General features: G+C 43.8%; 1 protein-coding gene across 1 annotated transcript in view; it reads left to right on the top strand.

Moving 5' to 3' along the window:
• Positions 1-7,096: 7,096 nt before the first annotated feature.
• The window catches only part of LOC137346948 (disks large-associated protein 2-like), a 117,883-nt gene continuing 99,391 nt past the window's right edge, over positions 7,097-25,588 (top strand). The window contains exon 1 of the mRNA XM_068010899.1: positions 7,097-8,128. Within this exon, the coding sequence (XP_067867000.1) occupies positions 7,097-8,128 (1,032 nt within the window). The remainder of the gene's footprint in view (positions 8,129-25,588) is intronic.

A 25,588-nucleotide genomic window follows, 5' to 3' on the forward strand; every position in this document is an offset into this window, starting at 1 on the left:
GTCGGCTGATGGGGCAGTAATTGGCCGGGTTGGACTTGTCCTGCTTTTTGTGGAGAGGACATACCTGGGCAATTTTCCACATTGCCGGGTAGATGCCAGTGTTGTAGCTGTACTGGAACAGCTTGGCTAGGGGCGCGGCAAGTTCTGGAGCACAGGTCTTCAGTACTATTGCCGGAAAGTTCAAACTGTTTGTACAATTCAGAAGAACCCGGTTGCCAAGCAGGCTAGTCACGTGACCAGCTGGTCTGAACACGTCTGTTTGTGGATTCGGCTATCCCAGCAGTCGTCCTGAAATTTGAGCTCCCGCACCTTCAGTGTCTGGTGCCCAAAGTCCATTGTGGGTTACATTGGATAAGGGAAGTAACCCCTTTGATACCACAAGCACTGCCTGTTAATATGCAAATGTTTTTCCCGCCAGGGGGCTGGTGATTTTTTGAATAAGTCCTTTCTTCACTTCAGTAACAGTTTTCAAATCAATGTTCTTATGACAAAATTAATATGCCTTATTCTTGGCAGGTGGGGGTCTGGCACGACGGAGTAATATCCTGCTGCTCCATTAGGAGGAACTCAAAGCTCAGATCTAGTCAAAGACCAAAGTCAGGAATTAAGTGATTTATTGGAGTGACCCCTGTAGCGATGTTAATCAACTCTTCTGGGATCCATTACCATCTGCCTTTATTGCTTTAGGGACAACTTCAGGCTCTCCACAGATGACCTTCTTGTTGAACCTGTTAGGGGTGCTTTGGCAAATTTTTTTAGAGACCATGGAATCATCCCAGCATGTCCTCAGAGTTATTTAACCATGTAATGGGTACAAACATAAGGAAAGCCTTCACTCCTGGAGTGCAATTTCCTTGAAGGTCAGCAATGTGTGGAAAATCCGGGTACCTACTCAAGTTTCAGTACCTATATTGGATATTTGGAAGCATTGCACTCCTTGATTTATGCAATTTCTGTCCTTATATCCCAAAACATGAGTGAATTCCTGTAATCCTCACAAAATAACCTTTGAAGCTATTAATAGTGGTATTATTATATACAGTTTGTGCTCCTTGCCAATTGATAAGGATAATAGATACTATATATCAACTGGCCAGCTGTAAGATCTTTATATTAAATTTGTTATTCTGTGGGAATTACTTTTATTAATCCCTTCTTTACCTTCACAAACAGAAACAAGTATTAATGATAAATTAGATACTGAGGGTAAAATAAACAGTCATCAAATTGCTGAGGCAGATCCTTTATAGAACATCTGAATATTTGGTTTGACCTTGTAGAAGCAATCTGGACTGACTTTCTTTTAAAATCATTTTTGGGATATGAGCACCACTGGCAAGACCAACATTTATTGCCCATCCCTAATTGCTCTTGAACAGGTGGTGGTGAGCCACCTTCTTGAACCGCTGCTGTCCATGTGGTGTGGGTATTCCCACGGTGCTGTTAGTATGAGAGTTCCAGGATTTTGACCCAGTGACAATGAAGAAAAGGCAATATATTCCCAAGTCAGCATGGTTTGTGACTTGGAGGGCAATTTGCAGGTGGTGATGATCCCATGTAATTGCTGCCCTTGTTCTTCTAGGCGGTAGAGTTCGTAGGTTTGGAAGGGACTGTTAAAGGAGTCTCGGTGAGTTGCTGCAGTGCATCTTGTAGATGGTACACACTGCTGCCACTGTGCGTTGGTGGTGGAGGGAGTGAATATTTAAGGTGGTGGATGGGGTGCCGATCAAGCGGACACCTTTGTCTTGGATGATCGAGCTTTATGCATGTTGTTGGAGCTGCACTCATCCAGGCGAATGGACAGTATTCCATCACATTTCTGACATATGCCTTGTAGATAGTGGATAGGCTTTGAAGAGTGAGGAGGTGAGTTACTCACCACAGAGTTCCCAGCCTCTGACCTGCTCTTGCAACCACAGTATTTATATGACTGTTCCAGTTAAGTTTCTGGTCAATGCTAAGCCCCAGCATGTTAATGGTGAGGACATTCAGTGATGGTGATACCACTGAACATCAAGGGGAGATGGTTAGATTCCCTCTTGATTGAGATGGTCATTGCCTGGCACTTATGTGACGCACATGTTATTTTCCACTTGTCAGCCCAAACCTGAATATTGTCCAGGTCTTGCCGCATGCGGGTATGAACTGCTTCATTATCTGAGGAATGCTGAGGAACTGCTACAGTGATGTCCTGGGACTGAAATGATTGGCCTCCAACAACCACAACCTTTGTGCAAGGTACGACTCCAACCAGTAGAGAGCTTTCCCCCTGATTCCCATTGACTTCAGTTTTGCTAGGGCTCCTTGATAACACACTCGGAGGCAGTCATACTCACCTCACCTCTGGATGCACCTCTTTTGTCTACGTTTGGACCAAGGCTGTAATGAGGTCTGGAGCTAAGTGCCCCTGGCGAAATCCAAACTGGGCATCAATGATTAGGTTTTTGCTGAGCAAGTTTCACTTGATAGCATTGTCAACAATATTCCATTACTTTGCTGATGATTGAGAGTAGCCTGATAGAGCAGTAATTGGCCAGATTAGATTTGTCCTGCTTTTTGTGGACAGGACATACCTGAGCAATTTTCCACATTGTTGGGTAGATGCCAGTGTTGTAGTGTACTGAAACAGTTTGGCTAAGGGCACAGCTAGTTCTGGAGCACAACTCTTCAATACTACAGCTCTGATGTTGTTAGGGCCAATAGCCTTTGCTGTATCCAGTGTCTTCAGCCATTTCTTGATATCATATGGGGTGAATCAAATTGGCTAAAGATTGGAATCTGTGATGCTGGAGACCTTAGGAGGAGGTTGAGATAGATCATCCACTCAACACTTCTGGCTGAAGATGGTTGCAAATGCTTCGGCCTTGTCTTTTATACTGACGTGCTTGGTTCCCCTATCATTGAGCATGGGGACGTTTGTGGAGCCATTCTTCTAGTTAGTTGTTTAATTGTCCAACACCATTCACAAGTGGCAGGACTGCAGACCTTTGATCTGATCCATCGGTTGTGGGATCGCTTTGCTCTGTCTATAAGATGCTGATTCTACTGTTTAGCTTACATGTATTCCTCTGTTGTAGCTTCAGCAGGTTGGCACCTAATTTTTAGGTACGTCTGGTGCTGCTCCTGACATGCCCTCCTATACTCCTCATTGAACCAGGGTTGGTCCCCTGGCTTGATGGTAATGGTTGAGTGAGGGATATTGTTGCGACCAAGTAAGGTAGGGGTCTAGGGCTCCCCTCTCAGCCTTTTCCTGGTTTGGCCGTAGCAGGGTTTAATTTTTAAAACACCGTGTTTTTAGCTTCCCCTCAGTGAATCCTTGTTCTCCGCTCTCTAATTGTAATGGCAAAGAAATCAACCAGACAGGTTTTCTTCGATTTAAACAAGGTGTAAGCTTATTGACCTTAAAACTCTAATTCGTTTAAAACAACTAGAAATATGCGACACAACCACGCTAGCATGCGTATGCGATAAGCACGCACGTAGATAGAGACAGAGGAGGAGAAAGAAAGGTTTAAAGTAATAGCTGGAGTTCAGTTACCGACTTTTGGGTTTGACGTAAAGTCTTGGATTGCAGTTGTCTTGCAGTTCTCGTTGGGGCCCAGTGCACACTTTCAAATTTGTTTAGCTGCAGGAGTCTTCTCTCTTGTGGTTTGAGTGGCTTCAGTGGATCCCCTAGAACTTGGTGAGAGACAGAGGGAGACAGTCTCTTTTCCAACTGTTCTGTGAGCACAATTCAAAACTCCAAGTTGGCCAGCATGTTAGTCATATGACTAACCCCTTATCTGGAACAACTGATCCTGTGGTTTGTGGATTTCAAAGCTCTCGGTGGGGGCAGGTGTAGTGCTGTCTCTTACACAGACAAGATGTGGATCACTGTTGCCCAGACCAATCTTTGTTAATTGAATCAGTGAACAGTTCCCATTGTCTCTTTTTTTTCAACTGTCTTTTAGAATGCAAAACGAGCAGTCATGTTTCCAGCCACTGCCCTTTAGAATGCAAATATGTGCAGCCATGTTTTCCAGCCACTGCTGTGGTCTCTCTAAGCTAAATTTTTTTTAGTCCAATAACAGTTTAAAATTAATGTTCCACATGATGAAATTAATTTGTTTCATTTTGGCAGGTGTGGTTTTCATGACAATATGTTGAGCCATGAGGTTACAGATTGTGGTGGAATATAATATTGCTGCTGATAATGGCCCACAACACCTCATGGAATATCAGTTTTGAATTGCAACATCGATTCTGAATCTATCCCATTTAACAAAGTGGTAGTGCCACACAACACAAAGGAGGACATCCTCAGTGTGAAGGCAGGACTTCATTTCCACAAGGAGTGTGCGGTGGTCACTCCTATCAATACTATCATGGACAGATGCATCTGCGACAAGTAGATTGGTGAAGTAGGTTTTTCCCTCTTGTTGGTGCTCTCACCACCTGCCGCAGTCCCAGACTGGCAGATACCCAGGGATAGTGATGGAAGAGTCTGGGACATTGGCTGTATGGCACAATTCAGTGAGTTGTTGCGTGACTAGTTTGTGAGACAGCTGTCCAAATTTTGGCACTGGTCCCCAGATGTTAGTGAGGAGGACCTTTTAGGGCATGCCTTTGCCATTTCTGGTGCCTCAGTCGCTGCTGGGTTGTCCATCCGGTGTTATTCTTATTCAGCTTTTCTGTAGCGGTTTCATACAGTAGAGCGGCTTGCTAGGCCATTTCAGAGGGTCAAGGGTAAGTTAAGAGTCAATAACGTTGCTGTGGGTCAGAGGTCACATGTAGGCCAGACCGGGTAGGGATGGCAGATTTCCTCCCCTGAAGGACATTAATGAACCAAATGAATTTTTACAACAATCTGGGAGTTTCATGATGATTTTTAATGAGACCAGGATATTATTCAAGATTTTATTAATTGATCGAATTTGAATTCCTGCAGTTGCTTTGGTGGGATTTGAACTCAAGGGTAGAATTTAATGGGCCCCCGAGAGACAGGGTAGGAGGTGCAGGGGGTCCATATAATTGTGGAAGAAGGTGGAGGGCAGAGGACCCGACGCCTTCCCATCACACTGGGGTGGGAAAGGCCAAAGACGACCTATCCACCCAGAGGCCAATTAAGGCCCTTAAGTGGCCAAACAGTAGCTGGAATTAAACCAGCGCCAGGGTGGGGTTGGGATGCGGGGGTGGGGGATCGTCCGCCAAATGGGGAGGATGTCCAGTGAAACAAGGAGGTCTCCCTGCAGGCTTGTGGGGGGAAGTGGCCTCTTCCATGGGCAATCTGTGGCCCATGAAGGACCCCCGGCAGCAAAGGCCTCCCTTCAGTTAACACCTCCCCCCACCCACTCTGCCTTCAATGTCCACCCTAACCCCACATCACCAGGGCCTGCCGGATTGGCCCCGGAGATCTCGCCTCACGTGGGTCCGGGGCTCCAGCACTGGGACTGGTCTCAGGCCCAGTATAGTACCAGCAATGGCCACCATTCCCAGTGGCACTGTCGATACTACTGAGCTGCCAGTCCTCTGATTGGCTGACAGCTCTGGGAAGCGGGATCCCTATCCTTAAAGGGCTGGGGACCCGGGCACAGGCAGTTAATTGCAAGAGCGCCGCTGAATTGCGTCAGGGGGCTCTGAAGTAGAGGCCTGCTACCCGACCCGAACCTGACAGGACCCGACGACATGCTGGGGTCGGATCGGGCCGAGTCCAGGTCGAGTCGGGTCGGGTTGGGTCGGGCCGGATGCACACGGTAGGTGCTCTGCCGGTAAGATTTGACATTAAAATAACTTACCTGAGCTGAGAGTCCGGGACAAAACTGAGTCTGCGCAGTGAGCGAGTGACGTCACTATGACGTCATTGCGTATGTGCTGCAGCTTCGTGGAGCTTCCCAGTCGGAAGGTAAGTAAAGGGATGGTCGTGTCAGGCTCGGGGCAAAATCGGAGGGATTTGGACCGGGTCGGGCTTGTGTCCGCGTCGGGTTCGGTACGGGTTCTTTTTTTCCTTGCCTGAGCAGGCCTCTACTCCGAAGGGCTGACCTGGGCTTCCCCTCACCTTTTCTGCCCGGTGTCGGGACCCCCGCCAACTCGGCTGAATTCAGCTGCATGTCTCTGAAGCATTAGTCCCAGCCTCTGGATTACTAATCCAGTAACATTACCCCACTATGCTACCATCTCAGTGGTAAAGTATTTGCCATTATCAGACCTGATTTGAAACACTTTCTCATTTAAGAATGTAACCTACTTTGATTTATCTCACTGAAAGATAAAGATTTTGATAATAAATCTCACTTCTAATATTCTCCAATGTTGATGATGCTATGGGTAGATTTTAGTCTTTGCTGCTTGGAGGGTAATTGGTGGGCTATTGCTTTCAAGGCATGAAAATCAGACAGGTTCCATAAATGACGAGGTAATTACCCCACCCGATGATCATTCGGCAATAAAGACAAACATCTACTGCTTTGTCTCTACAGCAGTTATGTTTAATGACAGGGTACAAATGACCAAGTTTCAGCTTGGCACAGTTGATTAGACTCTTGACTCTGACTCAGTAGATTGTGGATTTGAACCCCACTACAGACTGAGTTGGTAATCTAGGCTGATGCTTCATTGCAGCACTGAGGTAGTGCTGCGTTGTGAAGGATGCTGTCTATCTAAGGAGACAAGGCTCTGTCCACTTGTTCTAGTGGACATAGAAGATCCTGACTGCAGCCCCTGCCCCTCTACGTCAGTGGTCTTTTAAGGAACAGGCAAAGGCTCCACCCATTACAAAGCTAAGCAGGAAGTCTCAAATCAGGTTGGGACACCATGAGCTGTTACGTTTGATACCTGCCTGAGTTAATGAGGGTACTCCAGGAGGGTGGCTCACTAAATTTGGCCCCTGAGATTCCATCGTGTAGGTGTGTTTGTTAAACTTGAAATCGCTTAACATTTTGATGAATTTCTGTTTTATTTTGCTGCTTTACACTGGTATTTTTTCTCTGAAGATTCAAGAACTGCATTCCTAATTTTAAAAAATGTTCAATAGTGGTTTTGATTTTTTTTACAGATTACAAGACCAGACATTCAGCACTATCCTGAAGAATGAAGACAGACTCTGTACTGTATTAACACAATGAAGGGATATAATGGAAGTCGTAGCCAGTCACAGCACTCTTCTGCGCACACATGCCACTGTATGCCTGAGGACTGTGATCATTCCCATGATTATTTACATCATAGCCAAGACCCTAGGCAGTCTTATATGCTTAGTCCTACAGAATCCTGTTCGATGGACCATCACTACTGCATGTCCAGGAGTAACATACCCTCTGAATGTGCTGCAGTGCCGATTAGCCTGACTGAGCAGATGTCCTCCAGCAGTACGTTTCCTAGGATGCACCATAATCCACAGTATGAATCTTGCGACGACTGCATGGCTGCCACCCACACTGCCAGCAAGATCAATCGGCTACCTGCCAACCTGCTGGACCAGTTTGAGAAGCAGTTGCCTCTCCACCATGATGGCTTTCACACACTTCAGTACCAACGGGCAAGTTCAGCTGAGCAGCGAAGTGAGAGTCCCAGCAGGATTCGGCACCTGGTTCACTCCGTGCAGAAGCTTTTTGCCAAGTCTCACTCTCTGGAAGCCCCTTCAAAGGGAAACATAAATGGTACTAAGATGGAGGGAAGAGGTGGGGACAGCTACCATCACCATCAGCACCACCAACACCACCAGCACCACCACCAGTCAAGGTCAACAAAGAGGAGCAAAAGCAAGGAACGCAAATCAGACTCTAAACACAGAGCTAAGATGACTGGTTGGTGGAGCTCAGACGACAACCTAGACAGTGACAGCAGTTATATGGTGGCCGCTGGAGCCAGTAGGCACTCTATGGAACAGGCCACCCAGTACTGTACAGAACCCATTGAAAGTGCCTGCAGAGATCTGACCCTGAAGAGTCTAAAAAGCAGCAGTGAGGGGAAATGTTCAGCATGTGCTGCTATGCCAATGTTGGCTGATTCACAACACATGAAAAGAAGTATGTGGTCCACTATGACAGTAAGCCAGGCCAGAGAGGCCTATCCTAGCTCAGGACTGAGCCAAGACAAAGCTTCAATGCTTCAAGATACCAAGGCACATGAAAGGGCTTATCATTATCTTCAGGTAGGTGTAAAAATATAATTGTCAATGCTAGAAGCGAGCTGGATCATCAATGTACAAATACCATGAATTTTTTCTGCACCATTCGAAGGTCTTGCTTTCCAGCTATACATTTCTTGTATAACTTCCCTCAAATTTATTTTAATTATCATCAGATTGGAGGCATATTCAACCTGATTTGACTTTTGGATCCTTCCTGGATACAAATATTTAATCAGACACAGCACTTTTTATGCTACTGTGTTCTTTTGAAAGTTTATTTATTTATTGATACAGCACTGAAACAGGCCCTTCGGCCCACCGAGTCTGTGCTGACCAACAACCACCCATTTATACTAACCCTGCAACAATCCCATATTCCCCACCACCGACCTACACTAGGGGCAATTTATAATGGCCAATTTACCTATTAACCTGCAAGTCTTTGGCTGTGGGAGGAAACCGGAGCACCCGGCGAAAACCCACGTGGTCACAGGGAGAACTTGCAAACTCCACAGTACCCAGAATCAAACCCAGGTCCCTGGAGCTGTGAGGCTGCGGTGCTAACCACTGCGCCGCCCCAAGTTATAGGCCCCCGTTCAGGACCCTCTGCTGTATTTCATAGGTGGGATGGTGCAACAACAAATCATGATGAAAATTCCTATTTGGAAGTGAATATGAAACACTTTTTTTCAAACAGTTGTATTTATTAATTAGAAATGGAGGGCTCTCTACAATTAATGCCATGCTGGAATAGCCACAAGTAATTGTCATTATATTATAGTTCAGGGATTGAGTTCTATTGTGTTGCAGCATAAAAAATACATATGAAACACATGCATTTTCTACAATACAAATCTATGGACCTGTCCTGTTATCAACAATCCTCATCACACCACTCCCCCCCCAATCCCCCAATTACAGCTACAGTAGTTTCTAATGGCTGCAAAAATACTGTCTGTATTGAGAATTTATTACTAACTGACCTGTCACAATGGGACAATGTCCAGAGGAAAGTGGAATATTTGATACCATCCCAAAAATAGACCTGCAAAGTTCTGACACACCAACATCAATATATTTAAATTGACTGATCAATATGTATTTTCCTCTGCAAAATGATCATTTGCACTGTGAAATTAAAGATAGCAGATGTAACACACAGCATAAACATATAATTTAAAAATTGACCTACTGAACCCTGCAACTTGATGAAGAGAATTGTATTGATTTAAAATGCACTGGAATGAAATTCACTTAATACTTAAATATTGCTGCATATATGCTGCTGTATGCAGTAACATATTTCATTTACAGTTTAAATATTGCATACATTTGTTTAAATATTGCATACATGCTGCTGTGTGCAGTAAATTTCTTTTCATCTCTTCAACAACATACTTGAGAGGCCAAGGAAATTGTGCCTTCTTCCACTTAGAAACACATTTATATGTATACATCGGGCTCCCTTTAGAAATCATCCATGACTGTATCAGCTAAAAACTTAAAAATTTGCTCCCCATAACGTGGAGACTGAAAAAAGAGAAAATATTCATGTGCCTTTACTGCATAAACATCGTACAGGGCATGTTATAAATGATATGTGCATTGTTGTTTCCACTTGCATTAAAATGTGCCTTCAATGCAAAAACATGTCCAAAGGCACTTCAGAGAGGCCAAGGGAGAAAAATGAATGCCAAGTTAGAAGAAGATAGGGGGGGTGTGACCTTCAGCTTGGGAAAGAAGTGGTTATTAAGGAAGATCTTAAAACAGGAGGGAGAGATGGAGGGGATTAAACAGGGAATTTTAGAATGTGGGGCCTAGGCAACTAAAGGCATGACTACCAATGGTTGGGCTAAGGGAGGGGAGATGTACAAGAGACCAGCAACAGATAACTTTGTGAAGATTGTGGGACTGGAGAAGGTTACGGAGATTGGGGACATTGAGGCCATTAAGGGATTTCAACATAAAGAGAAGAATTTTAAATTTGAGGCGGTAGAGGTGTGTGAGCCATATAGGTCAGCGAGGTCATGGATAATGGATGAGTTGGACTTTGTGCAGGATGGGTTTAGCTGAAACCTATGGAGGGTGAAATGAGGGAAAATGGCAACAAGAGTCCCCAAAGTGAAGGAAGTACACTTGAAACATTTAGTCATCTGTTATTTGTACAGATACTGTGTGATCTGTTGAATGTTTCCAGAATTTTCTGTTTTAATTTCAGATTTCCAGCATCTGGAGGTTTCTTTTGATTTTAATTATTTATCAGGGTTTGATTTTGAAAAATGACCCAAATGGCAAGCCTTTCTTTTTAACACCAACTATTGTCCACAAGCTCTGAAAGTATCAGTAGGGATCAGGCTGCAAGTTAGAATTAGAATTAGAATTAGAATTAAAGTTAAATCTTTGTCCCTTTTTGGAGCAACTTACTCCAAATAAATATGTTTGAGAAGATTTCCTTTCTGTGCTATTTGTACTGAAATTGCCAATGGAGTTTAAAGCAAGCATGGAATGGGGCGAGGAACAAATGTAGGAAATCTTCATGACTACATTTAAGTTGCTCCACATTGTGACTAGAGGAATTATTTTCCAAAATAGATTAAAGGAGCAATGAAAATGACTGGAAATTTTAGTGTTTGGAGAAGGGGAGCTGGCTTCTGGTGTTTAACCAATTCCTTGGTCCAAACTCCTATTTATATCTGCATCTACATGGGCGGCACAGTGGCGCAGTGGTTAGCACTGCAGCCTCACAGCTCCAGGGACCTGGGTACTGCCTGTGTGCAGTTTGCAAGTTCTTCCTGTGACCACATGGGTTTTCGCCGGGTGCTCCGGTTTCCTCCCACAGCCAAAGACTTGCAGGTGATAGGTAAATTGGCCATTATAAATTGCCCCTAGTATAGGTAGGTGGTAGGGAATATGGGATTACTGCAGGGTTAGTATAAATGTGTGGTTGTTGGTCGGCACAGACTCGGTGGGCCGAAGGTCCTGTTTCGGTGCTGTATCTCTAAATAAAAATATAAAAATAAAATGTGATGTTTCCTCTGCTTCGAATAAAAATAAATGAAGATGTTACCTTTAGCGCGAACCTACTGTCTTGAGTTTTTGAAAAGAAAAATCGTGGTAGAAGATTGTTAGCAGTGAGATTGAGCCAAAATCACAGGAGGTACATGATGGAGCTGAGTGAGGAGCATCCCTCACAGGAAGCACATGTGTGGGAAACACCATTTAATTTTCCATACATTTACCACTGAGAACACAATAGCATCGAATCAGTCTTACCAGAAATCATTTAAATTATTTTTACAACTTAAAAATATATTTGCTTCCATTTCCCATAATTATTTCCTCTAAATAATCTTAAATCCTAATCTCAAGGAATTTGAAGAACTGGTTAGTAGGTCTTCCCAAATCAGATTGATTGATGATCCCCTATCTCTGAGGGAGACAATAAACTGCACTGCTACTGTCTGAGTGCTTGCATCAGAACATAAGCAATAACCTGATAGGTATCATTCCAGAACAGATCACTGTACCAAAGACTGAAATTGTTATCAAAGATCTTTACTTTAATAAGGGACAAAGTGTTTCATTTACAGTTTAAAAACCCTCCAGCACTGTTATAATATTTATAGTTTGTTCTTAATTTGGTCGTACCAGAAATAGATACACTCTAGAAGGACGACAAAGAATATTGCAATCAATCAGTGTGAAGAATCGAGGCTCTCAGTCAGTCAGTGCATTATTCTACTAGAGTTTCTCAGTGGTTATTTTGTTTTCCTTTTGTATTTCTTTGTTACTTTGATACTGAGAAAAGAACATTTTCTTTAACATTTTCTAACCACCATCAATCAGTGCAGATCATCTTCCTTTATCCTGCCTTAATAATAAGCCTTAACCCCCACCAGCTTCAAAGAGAAACCCCTGTCACAGTTGACATTTTCATTTCCCAGATCAGCCATTCTTGTGCCCTTCATGAGTGAGCTGCCTGATGTAGTGCTAGTTTGTGCTGATTTGAGTGCAAATTTGTGATGTGGACTCATGCTGGGAACTGGATTTGGACTGCCTCACCTCTCAGTTTGAACAATTACAGCTGTCAGGGTGATAAAGGTTTCATCCTATTTGTCTGGGTTGGACTTGAACCTATTGAGAAGAGTTACATAATGGAAATATGTAAGAAAGAGTAAGGCCCATTCAGCTCATTAAAGCTCATCCATTTAGTACCCCAGCTCTTCCATTAGAAAATCCAGCAACATTTGAATATTTCTGACGTACTTACTTTCACTATCCTGCCAGACAAATAGTTCAAAGTGATTATCACCCTTTGAGTGAAGGAGTTCTTCCCAATGTCTATTTTAAATTTGCTTTTCGCTCAATTAAAACTTATTTTCACAGATTTGTAACATCCTCACTAAATTTTAAGGAATATTCTGAAACACCAGAATAAGCACTGGGAACAAATCAAACTGAGATGGAGGGTTCTGAGCACAATCAGGACAACAATTTATAGCTCATATATTTATAGAAAACATAGAAGAAAATGGGAGCAGAAGTAGGCCCTTCGAGCCTGCACCACCATTCAAAACGATCATGACTGATCGTCCAAACGCTTTCTCCCCGTATCCCTTGATCCCATTAGCCCTAAGAACTATATCTAACTCTTTCTTGAATATATTTAATGATTTGGCCTCAACTGCTTTCTGTGGTAGAGAATTCCACAGGTTCACCACTCTCTGGGTGAAGAAATCCCTCCTCATCTCAGTCCTAAATGGCTTACCCCTTATCAGATTGTGATCCCTGGGCCTGGACTCCCCCGCCATCGGAAACATCCTTCCTGCATCTAGTCTGTCCAGTCCTGTTAGAATTTTGTAGGTTTCTATGAGATCCCCTCATTCTTCTAAACTCTAGCGAAAACAAGCCCAATCGATCAATCTCTCTTCGTACGTCAGACCTGCCATAGCAGGAATCAGTCTGGTCAACCTTCGCTGCACTCCCTCCATAGCAAGAACATCCTTCCTCAGATAAGGAGACCAAAACTGCACACAATCCTCCAGATGTGGTCTCACCAAAGCCTTGTATAATTGCATCAAGACATCCTTGCTCCTGTACTTGAATCCTCTCGCTATGAAGGCCAACATACCATTTGCCTTCTTAACTGCCTGCTGTACCTGCATGCTTACTTTCAGCGACTGGTGCACAAGGACACCCAGGTCTTGCTGCACCTCCCCCTTTCCCAATCTATCGCCTTTCAGATAATAATCTGTCTTTCTGATTTTGCCACCAAAGTGGATAACTTCACATTTATCCACATTATGCTGCATCTGCCATGTATTTGCCCACTCACTCAACCTGTCCAAATCACACTGGAGCTTCTCTGCATCCTCCTCATAGCTCACACTCCCACCCAGCTTTGTGTCATCTGCAAATTTGGATATATTGCATTTAATTCCCTCATCTATATCATTAATAGATATTGTGAATTGCTGGGGTCCTAACACCAATCCCTGCACTACCCCACTAGTCACTGCCTGCCACTCGGAAAAAGACCCGTTTATTCCTACTCTTTGTTTCCTGTCTGCCAACCAGTTCTCTATCCATTTCAGTACTTTACCCCAATCCCATGTGCTTTAACTTTGCATGCTAATCTCTTATGTGGGACCTTATCAAAAACCTTCTGAAAGTCCAAATACACCAGATCCACTGGTTCTCCCTTACCTATCCTATTAGTTACATCATCAAAAAATTCCAGTAGATATGTCAAGCTTGATTTCCCCTTCATAAATCCATGTTGACTTTGCCCAATCATGTCATTGTTTTCCAAGTGCTCTGCTGTTACATCTTTTATAATGGACTCTAGCATTTTCCCCACTACTGATGTCAGGCGAACCGGTCTATAATTCCCTGTTTTCTCTCTGCCTCCTTTTTTAAATAGTGGGGTTACATTAGCTACCCTCCAATCCATTGGAACTGTTCCAAAGTCTAAAGAATTTTGAAAAATGACCAGCAATGCATCTACTATTTCAAGGGCCACTTCCTTAAGTACTCTGGGATGTAGATTATCAGGCCCTGGGGATTTATCGGCCTTCAATCCCATCAATTTCCCTACTAATACTGATTTAATACAGTTCCTCGTTCTCACTAGACCCTATGTTCCCCAACATTTCTGGGAGGTAATTTGTGTCCTCCTTTGTGAAGACAGAACGAAAGTATGTATTTAATTGGTCTGCCATTTCTTTGTTCCCCTTTGTAAATTCCCCCGTTTCTGACTGTAAGGGACCCACATTTGTCTTCACTAATCTTTTTCTCGTCACATATCTATAGAAGCTTTTACAGTCGGTTTTTATGTTCTCTGCAAGCTTACTCTCATACTCTGTTTTCCCCTTCTTAATCAACCCCTTTGTCCTCCTTTGCTGAATTCTAAACTGCTCCCAATCCTCAGTTTTGCTGCTTGTTCTGGCCATTTTATATTTCTCGTCCTTGGATCTAATACTATCCCTAATTTCTTTTGTAAGCCATGGTTGAGCCACCCTTCCTGTTTTATTTTTGCGCCAGACTGGAATGAGCAATAGTTGTAATTCATCCATACACTCTTTAAATGCTAGCCATTGCCTATCCACTGTCAACCCTTTAAGTAATGTTCCCCAATCTATCATAGCCAACTCGTGCCTCATACCTTCATAGTTTCCTTTACTTAGATTCAGGACCCTAGTCTCGGAATCAACGCTCTCACTCTCCATCTTAATGAAGAATTCTATCATGTTATGGTCGCTCTTCCCCAAGGGACCCCGCACAACGAGATTGATAACTAATCCTTTCTCATTCCACAATACTCAGTCTAGGATGGCCTGTTCTCTAGTTAGTTCCTCAACGTATTGGTCCAAAAAACCATCACGTACGCACTCCATGAATTCCTCCTCTACAGTATTATTGCTAATTTGGTTTGCCTAATCTATATGTAGATTAAACTCACCCATAATTACAGTTGCACCCTTATTGCATGCATCTCTAATTTCTTGTTTAATGCCATCTTCGACATCACCACTGCTGTTTGGGGGTCTATATACAACCTCCACCAATGTTTTCTGCAACTTGGTGTTTCTTAGCTCCACCCATACAGATTCCACATCAGGATTCTCTGAGCTAATATCCTTCCTCACCATTGTATTGATTTCCTCTTTTACTAACAACGCTACTCCACCTCCTTTCCTTTTTTGCCTGTCCTTCCTAAATATTGAATACCCCTGGATGTTCAGTTCCCATCCTTGGTCACCCTGCAGCCATGTCTCCATAATCGCAACTATATCGTATCTATTTACATCAATTTGCACGGTTAATTTGCCTAACTTATTGCGAATACTCCACGCATTGAGACACAATGCCTTTAGTCTTGTCTTTTTAACATTCTTTGTCATCTTAGCATTATTTTGCACTATGGCCCTATTTGTTTCTTGCCCTTGATTTCTATGCCTTCCACTTTTGCCTTTTCGTTTCCTGTCTTTTGTTTCTATCCTTGTTTCCTCCTCCTCAGTCTCCCCAATCAGGTTCCCATCCTCCTGCCATTCTAGTTTAAATCCTCCCCAACAGCACTAGCAAATGCCCCAGCGAGATCATAAGATCATGCCACTTTGTAGAAATGTTATCTTTTTTTTAAACTAATTCTACATTTTGTAAAAGATTTTGAAACATTGTTTTCTGATTGTTACTTTGTGTTATATGAAAGTAGTGCCAGCTACTACTGAATATAGATATTATAACTATTCTGGGATAAGCTTGCTGTCCCAATGTTCTCATGCTCTTCCTCAGCTCATTTTGTGACAGTGAGAGAGATAATTTGCAACAGTTGTCAGTATGAAAGCCTACTGCATTTGTAGCCTATGCATGAGCACTGCAATCAACTAAAACACTTGACAAAACTCATTAGAGATACTGGGGTGGAGAATTTAGCTTGAATACTTGCTGTCCTGGTTGCACTGGTTGGGTGCATAATGGCTTTTCACATTAATCGACTGTAACACTTTTATCTTTCTCCCTGTCACAAGATGACTTGGAGCCCAGGAAAAGCAGAGTGGGAGAGAGCCGGGATCAGGTCTGATAACTCAGAAGTGAAAAAGGCACAAGTCGAATAGGGAGAAATTCAGGGCTGGATTTTACCTTAGGTGGACAGGAATTCGCCACCGACGTAAAAGGTCGGTGGCAAATCTGCTTCCGCCTAGCCTGGGGATCTGTCCCGCATTTTACGGGTCCCTGGGCTTTAATTGTCTCGAGGCGGGACTTTCACCCACTTGAGAGAGGAAGTCCCACCTCAGTGAGCTGCCGGCAAATCAGCGGGCCTGCAGCTCTTAGTCCCAGCAGCGCCACTGGGAGCGGTGGCCACTGCTGGGACTGCAGCCCAGCCGACGATATGGAGCCAGGAGGGAAGGTAAGTTGGGCATGCCTCACCAGGGAGATGGGTCATGCCTTGGTGAGGCTGGAGTGGTCGTTTGGGGGGAGGGGGTCATCTTGGGTCCCGGGGATGGGTTGAGAGGCGGAGGCGGCCCTCAATCGGGCACCCTGGGCCCGACTGCCATGGCCCCCACCCAGCGCGCGGAAAGGCTGGCGTCCTTTCACGTCCCCAGCACGCTTGCGTGCCGTGGGTAAAATACCCGTAGAGGAGGGCGAGGGCCCTTAAGTGGCTGTTAGGTGGCGACTTATGGGCCTTGATTAGCCTCGGGCGGGCCGTTCCCCCCCCCCACCCACCCCCACCCAACCGCTGTAAAGTTGACCGGAGATGGGAGCGCAGCAGGTAGGCCTCCCGGAGCCTCCCACTCAATTTTATGCAGACCCATCCGCCCCCACGCCACCATCCGACCCACCGGGGCGGTGTAAAATTCAACCCCCAGTATCTCATTGTTCCCATTATATATTCTGTTTATTCCAACTTGCTTTTAACTTTGTGGGTTTCTCCTGCTGCTTTGTGCTGTTTCAACAAAAAAAAGTTGTCACACAAATCAATCATCTTAACTGTGAAAACATTAGATGATCTGAACAATGGAAATATCTTATGTAATTGCTCAACAGTTTAGAAGTGATTTGTGCCTGAATTGGGGAATGATCGGGGGACTGCACATACAGCAAGTGTTTAATGAGGCCACTGGCAGGATTCCAGCAGATCGATAACCCCAATAATCCCAATGATCAGTGTCAAGAAAACACTAAATGCCAAGCAAGAAATATTAATTCATTGTTTGGAAATTTACATTAGACTTTCAATGGAGAAAATTCTACAGTTAACTTTTAAAAAACTAGCAGCCAAGATGGCCACCGCAATTTGCATCTGAAACGCCTTTGCACATTCCAAGGCCCATCCGGAGCCAGAAGTCTGAGCAGCCCTAGACCCAGAACAATGACTTGCTCTAAGTGATTGAATTACCTAGGATTGCTTCACTAGCACAGCAGTCAGAGCAATCCTGACACATTCACTTTGAAAGAGCAAACCCCTCCGTGTGTAAATATTGGCATCCTGTGGCCTGTGGAGCCAATTCTGAACCTTGTATCTCATTAGAAGGTTCCAGAGAATACCCTGAGGCAGTCATGTGACCACCTGTCCATCTCTGAAAAAACTGGGAGTTTTGTTACACAAAGAGACAAACAGTAACTGAGACAGCAGCAGCAGAGAAGGCTGTGTGTCTCCCTTTCCTTCTTTCTTTCTTTCTTTCTTTCTTTCCCTCTCTCCAGGAAACATCAAGTTTGAAAACCGTCTGTGACTATGGACCCTCCAAGCCTGCCATAGCCAGAGACAAGGGGAAGAGAGCTGTAATGAGAAGCTTTTTATGTTGTCTGATGCTACATAAATGAGATGCGTGGAGTTCGGTTGACTGAAGATCTCAAACAGGTTTATTAACAGCTATCAAGTATATACAGTACAGAGCTCACTATTTACATAACTTGCCTATAGATGTTACAGTAGCAGAGTGAGACTGGCATGTAGTCACATGACTGCATTCTGGCACTCAGCTTATTAGCATGCTAAGATCTTAAAGATATATTACTCATAAAGGTAATTACACAACATCCCCCTTCTTTCCAAAGATAGGTCTCATATGCTACAGGCAAAAATACATAAAATTAGATATCAAAATTATTTACACATGGATCGAGATTATGAACTGTACACATATAGAGCCTCAAAAGTCCATATATCATCTCAGTGGTGTGACAACTCTTGCTCAGGCAATTCACGTCTCATCTGTTGCTGTTCTTTCTGAATTCAGTTTCTGTTGCTGAGCCTTTAGCCTGCTAACATACTCTGTTGCTTTTCTCAAGATGGCAACCTTTGAGGCCTTGTCCTTCTTGGAAAGTTCCAGCACCTCCTCTCGAAGAGCTAACAGACAATGCTTTAACTCATTCCTCCTCTGCCTCCTCAAGGCGTTGCATGTCCTTCACCTCTCCTCATCCTCTGCATCTGAAGGCTTGGGCACAAGGCTGAGCACTTGTTGGGGAAAGAGTTGTTGGTCTCATGGAGATACCTGTCCATTCTGGCTCGCTGTGGTGCTGGCAGTTCTTTAGATAGCAGAAGTGAAGGTGCAGCGTAGCTGTGCTACTGTTGGGTTTCCAGACTGCACCATTTGATGCTGGTCAGAGTCTGCGAGTGGGTTCCGGTCTTTGGAGATTTCTCCTTGGCAATGCTCTCATGGATAGTTATGATGCTGAGATCATTACACTCTGGTAGTCCTGCCACTGCTGGTCCACTAATGTCTACTAGGTAGAACGTTTGTGGTTTCCATGTTGACTTGCCATATCTGCGTTGCATTGTTAATGTGCCACTGCACGGGGTGGGTTGGGTGACCCATTATATGGCAATAACTTGGCAGTTTTCGGTTGTATCATTGATTTCTAACGACTCTGGTACATATCTTTGAGGATTCGGATTGGTAGGATATTTGCACAAGTGCCGGTGTCAGTCTTGATTTTGAGTGTATGTTTGCCAGCTTTCTTTGGGCACATGCTGTTAATAGTGGCAAAAGCTTCCAGTTGTTGGACTTCATCAACATGTTGTGTCAAGTTCACAATGTGGAATGCCTGCTCATCTTCTGTCTGAGAACTACTTCTCTCTGAGTCTTGTCTCAGGTTTGTTTTGCTGTGGATTTCATATATCGGCTTGAGTTTACGCCTGTCTCTGGTGCTTTCCTTGCTGCTGTTGCCGTGCTGCTGCATCTGTCTTCTGTTAGCTCGCGTCCTACCATGGCTTCTGGTTGCGTCCTTCGAGCCAGATTTCCTGCATAGGCGGGCCCAATGTCCTTTTGCACCACACGTCTTACACAGGTCAGGACATGCAGGACAGCTTCATCGTGAGTGGGACCAACCACATGTACCACACAGCTTGCTTGCTCTTTTCGACCTGGTTATCATGCCGATACTGTTAGCTTCACCTATTGCTTACAGGTACTGTTGTCCAGCTACAATGGCTTTGTATTTCCTGCCATCTTCCAGCAGTACGTCAATGTTGTGACCTTTCTCTTTCCCCAAGAGGTCTTTCTGAAATGCTTCAATGGGTGTTGATACAATCACCAGCTCCATTATTCAGTCTGACAGCTCAGCTTCTGAAAAGTCACATTCGTTGCCCTTACTACGCCATCTGCTGACGAACTGGTCTATTGATTCCTGTGGCTGTTTCCTGTAGGACATCAATTCCAGGCAGTGAATTCTAAAATTCACTCTTGATCTGAGCTCATCTTCTAGCACTTTCCAAATCTTTGCAGGATCTTTCTGGTCATCTTCAGATTTGCCTGAGGTATTGATTCTGTGTAATCCCTCATTTCTCATCGCTATCATTATTTTTACAGCCTATTTTTCTGGTTCTGCCATTGCTTGGCCTGTAACGCATAATTGCAATCTCAAACAGGTTTATTAACAGCTAACAATATATACAGTACAGAGCTCACTATTTACTTGACTTGCCTCTAGGTGTTACAGTAGCAGTGAGATTGGCATGTAGTCACAGGACTGCATCCTGGTACTCAGCTCATTCGCATGCTAAGATCTTAAAGGTACATTACTCTTAAAGGCAATCACACAAGAAGAACCACCTGCAATTCTGCCTCCAAGGAAACCCTGAGCAGAGCGGACCAGCCACAAAGCGCAATTTGACCAGCCAAGACTTCAAGAATACAACTCCAGCCGGAAGATCACCGAATCATCCAACCTCACAGACTGTGTATTTAACTTGTATTTATTCTGGCTTTTAATCCAACCAAAAAACCTACTTTCCACTTTGTAATCTATTTGTGTGTGTGTGATCCTCGTGTGAATGTGTGCGTGAATGTGTGTGAATGTGTAACGTATTTTTATTATTTTTAGATCGGTTTTAGCTTGTTGAGTATAATAAACTTACCTCTTTCTTGTTTAATCTCAAGAAAATCTATCCGATTGGTTCTTTCATGATCAAATTAAAGGTAAAAGGTAAAATACTCACTGAGGTGTTAAGCACAACCACTGTTTAAGAAGGAATAAACTCTGTTGTGGTCAAATAAGAGGAAAGGCAAGAGGGGCAACTGTGAGCCCCTCCTCACCTGGCCATAACATTTGGCCTACTGTAACCTTCATAGAGGCCTACCACTGGCAACAGACGCACCTGCCTGAAACAAGAAAGAAGCCTCTTTTCCATGCAGTTAGATGATGATGCAATTAGGATCCCCCCCCCCCCCCCTCAGCAATTTAAAAGGACACATTGGCAGGACGTTCAACAGGCCCCTTCTACCCATGTTTACAAGCATTCCGAACAGAAAACAGCCAGAAAATTTTTAAATAGCTTTTTTTGTAGAGCCGAAAGAAGCAGGGGTATTCTTCCCAGCTCCACAAAAATACCACTGCTGCCAATCCTCTTCACCCCACCTCAGCACAATCTACCCCCAACACCAACCCCCCCCCCCCCACCCCCCACAACACCCTCCAAGGTCCTCCCTGCAGGCCTATGTTAGTGTTACAGCCAGCTGACATTCCTGAGGCCGAGGGTGGGTAAGCTGCTTCAAGAGGCTCACTTACCGACTGTACCCTGCCTGTCAACTTTTAATGAGGTCAAGGCCTCAAAATTGCAGCTGCCTATTGGCCGCTGGTACAAATGGCCAACCAGTACCCCCAGCACAGCAAATGCCCAAAGGTCACAATTGACCCCATAATGCTGTAAACATACCTTTCTGTCACATGATGTGGAGCCACACATAGAAACTGAGCGCTCATACTATACATGGTTAGCATAGAATGTGCATCTGATTATAAAATGCCAGCTTGAAAGCCCAGAATTGCCCTATTCTGGGTTCAGATGAACTATGCATCTAAATTGTTCATTTAGTTCAAACACACTCCCAACTCCAAGGCAGACTTTCCCAGTTAATGATTTTCTGCCATTTATTTCCAATTGAAAGTTCTCTGTGTTTTAAAGTGTTTGTGCCATTATGTACAACACAGCAAGCAGTCAATAAAATGGAGCAAATTTAAACTTTTAGCTGAAAATCCTAGAATCTACATTCACAGCAGACACAGTGCAAATATTCTAAATTTATGTCATGACTGCAATAAAAGTCAATTAAAAAAACTAAAATACTGAGTAGATTAGAGACTAGCTGACACATACAGTGGATGCATAATGGTTTATGTAGAGTATAAATTACAAATAGGAACTTAAAACGATAAAATGTTATAGCAGATGTTTAAATAAACATATTTTAGTATCTGACTTCCAGGTAGGAATGCCAATTAATTCTGCAGTTCAAGATTGGCAGTAGTTACAGTTCAGTGGATGTAAACAGATGAAAATGACCATGTATAAAAGACATACATTATTCATCCACACTGCCACATAATCCAAGATGCCAAGAAGGAAGATATCTATACCTACACTGATCTTCCTCTGTCATTTCTTTGTTCTGAATTTGCAAGTTTTAAAGTTGCTGTCAAAAGCATCCAGGAAGCAGAACTTTGGTTCAGCTTCCCTTTTTTATTCTTTCATGGGATGTGAGGGTCGCTGGCACAGTCAGCATTTATTGCTCATCCCATATTCCCTTGAGAAGGTGGTGGTGAGCCACCTTCTCGAACCACTGCAGTCCATGTGGTGTAGGTACACCCACAGTGCTGTTAAGGAGAGAGTTCCAAGTGTTTGACCCAGTGACAGTGAAGGAACAGCGATATAGTTCCAAGTCATGATGGTGTGTGGATTGGAGAGCAACTTCAGGTGGTGGTGTTCCCATATGTCTGCTGCCCTGTCCTTCTAGGTGGTAGAGGTCACGGGTTTAGAAGCGGCTGTCAAAGGAGCCTTGGTGAGTTGCTGCAGTGCATCTTGTAGTTGGTACACACTGCTGCCCCAGGTGCCAGTTGTGGAAGGAGTGAATGTTTAAGGTGGTGGATGCGGTGCCGATCAAGTGGGCTGCTTTGTCTTGGATGTTGTCAAGCTTTTTGAGTGTTGATGGAGATGCACCCAGCCAGGCAAGTGGAGAGTATTAAATCACATTCCTGACTTTTGCCTTGTAAATGGCGGACAGGCTTTGAGAAGTCAGGAGGTGAGTAACTTGCCATGCCATAGAATCCCCAAACTCTGACCTGCTCTTGTAGCCATAGTATTTATATGGCTGTTCCAGTTAAGTTTCTAGTCAATGGTGACCACCAGAATGTTTGATGGTGGAAGGATTCAGCAGTGTTAATGCTGTTGAACATCAAGGGGCGATGGTTAAATTCTCTCTTGTTGGAAATGATCATTGCCTGGCACTTGTGTGACGCGGATGTTACTTGCCACTTAGCAGCCTAATCCTGAATGTTGTCCAGATCTTACTGGATATGGGCACAGACTGCTTCAGTATCTGAGGAGTTTTGAATGGTACGGAACACTGTAATCATCAATGAACATCCCTACTTCTGTCCTTATGATGGAGAGAAGGTTCATTGAGAATGGAGAGCATGGATGCTATGTTTTGCCAAACCCAAATACATACGTATATGAGATAAGGGTGCTGCAGAGATTGGGTGGGGGTTTGCTTGGTTGATGTTGAAGATCCATAAGTGCATTTCGAGTGAGAAAAGGCCATACAACCTATCTAGCCTCTTTGATCCAATGGCCTATGATGATTCTCCTATCCTGGATTTCCCTCCCCACACCATCTGTTAATTTCTCTGTCCCTTGCAAAAAGTCAAACAATGCTGTTGAGAATCTCTCTAACCATCAATATTCATTTGCAACAGATATCCATCTACTCCTTTCTAAATGTACCAATTGGCTTTAAATCAGTTATCTATTTTGGGAATTTGCTTCACATATCTACTTTCCTAAAGGAGAAAAGTTTTTTTTTTCTGATCTTACTCAAAACTTGTGTATTTTTCCTGTGACCTCCAATTCTAAGCTCATTCTTCAGCCTAGTTTAACTTCAACCTCCTCAATAACTTCCATTATTTTGGAGACCTGTATCATGTCTCCTCTCATTCTTTTCTCCAGCAAAAATGCATCTAATCATTTCAGCCTTTCTTCATAATTTAGTCCCTGAGCCCTAGAATTATCCTGGTCATTTTTCTCTGAACTATCACAAATGCATCTATTTCCTTTTTAAAGTAGAGTGGCTAAAACTGCATTTGCTTTCTAATCTCATTATTAAGTCACAGTAATCTGGGTCTTGCTATGCTTTTTTTAAACAGACTATACATTCCTCATCCCGTGCCTTAAATAGATTTATTTCTCTCTTGATCCATTTGAAATCTGGTTTCCTATCTCCTTTGGAGATTCTACTCATAGCTCCATATTCTGCTTTTCCAAGGTCCTGTACCACCACTGCTTTGGCCTCAGTTTTGACAAAAAGATCAACTGTAATGATACACTTATCACCAGATCCCAGGTCCTTACCAATTTTCAGGTTATTAACCAGCTCTGGTGGATGATGAGACACCAAATCCAACAATACTTCCGCTTTAGTAGCCAGGCTCAAGTTTTGTGTCAGGAAACCTTTTGCTTCAGTGAATTTGTTTATATTCTCAGTCCTACTTTCCGGTTGTACGTGATCTGCTTGTTCAACTTGTGAGATGTTGAAATCACTCATGGTTACTACATGGCAATATTTCTTATCTGCCCTCAGTAACAATTGATGCTTCTGCATCACGTGGCATCGAAGTCGGGAAAGATATTTCATAAGATTCGTACTTTCTAGTTTACGAGTGAAAAAATTCCAGATAGCCATTCAAAAACTAGACTGTCAAACCCAAAACCAGGTTGGTGGCAACATGAATGGAGAGTCCACACACAGCCCACTGTCTCCAGTCATAATCACAGGATAGTTCCAGATGAGAACGGACATTTAGGTCATCTTCATTCTTCCATCCAGAAAAATCTTAATGTCCCTCCATTTCAGCAGTTTCTTATAATATTCCAGAGCTTTTGCTTCCAATATATCTGGAAAGGTATTCCATACATTGAGAACTGTCTCTGTAAGTAACAATGTATTGACGTCAGTCCTAAATTTACCTTTGAACCTCTATGCCATGTCCTACTCATATGATTGAACTTGAAATAATATTTTGGATTTACCTTTCTCCATTCCCTTAACTATCTCATAATTCTCTTTAAGAGTATTTCTTAGATAGCTCCATACCACGCAGAAATGCCCTAGTTTCACCAATTCTTCCTCATAACTCAGAAATTGGAAGAGCACTTGAGGGAAATAAGCTCACAGGACTACTGAGATAGAGCAGGAGAATGGGACTGATTGAATTGCTCTGCAGAGAGCAGGCATTGACTCAATTGGCTAATGGGCTCCTTCTGTGCCATTATGACACTATGACCTTAGAAAGTAGGGACCAGCTCTATGACTTTCATTGTAGTATGTCTAGCTCTTGAAAGTCTCCCTTTTGCCTTAGCGACCAGAACTGAATGCAGTACTGAAGGTCTGTTCTGATCACAATACTATACAATTTGGTAATGAAATCCTCTGACTTGTAATCTACTGTTTTGGCTATGTAGTTCAACATTCTGTTGACTTTTCTGTATGCTGCACGACATTGATTGGACACTGAGGATGAAATTTTATGCTCTCCCCCGTGGTGGGCTTGGAGGCATAACATTAGGTGGGATGGTGGCAGCAGGGGACCCCGCCTGCATCCCACCTCTGCCGGAATTTAGTCCGGGGCGGGAAGGCCTGTGCATGGCCTTCCCACCCCGCCAGCAATTGGGGGCCTTCACTGGGTAATTAGCTCCTAATTAAGGGCCTCTTCCTGCCGCGGCTGCAGTTACCCGTGCAGCAGGTGGCCCTATCGTCGCATGGGAAGCACGGCACGAGAAACCCTGCGGGCTGCTTCCCAGCTACGGTTGTTGCAGGGCGGGGTGGGGGGGGGTGCGGTGCGGGCCTCGTTCAAAGGCACTTAGTGCCTAAGTGACGGATCTGGCATCGAGAAGGGAGGTCCCCGCTGAGGGCTGAGGGCTTCCTCCCCCGACCCTTCACTTTGCATATAGCAATCCAATTTGCTATTATGTAGGTTGGATGG

Source organism: Heterodontus francisci, chromosome 31 (assembly GCF_036365525.1).
Source record: "Heterodontus francisci isolate sHetFra1 chromosome 31, sHetFra1.hap1, whole genome shotgun sequence".
In the NCBI taxonomy this organism is placed as follows: domain Eukaryota; kingdom Metazoa; phylum Chordata; class Chondrichthyes; order Heterodontiformes; family Heterodontidae; genus Heterodontus; species Heterodontus francisci.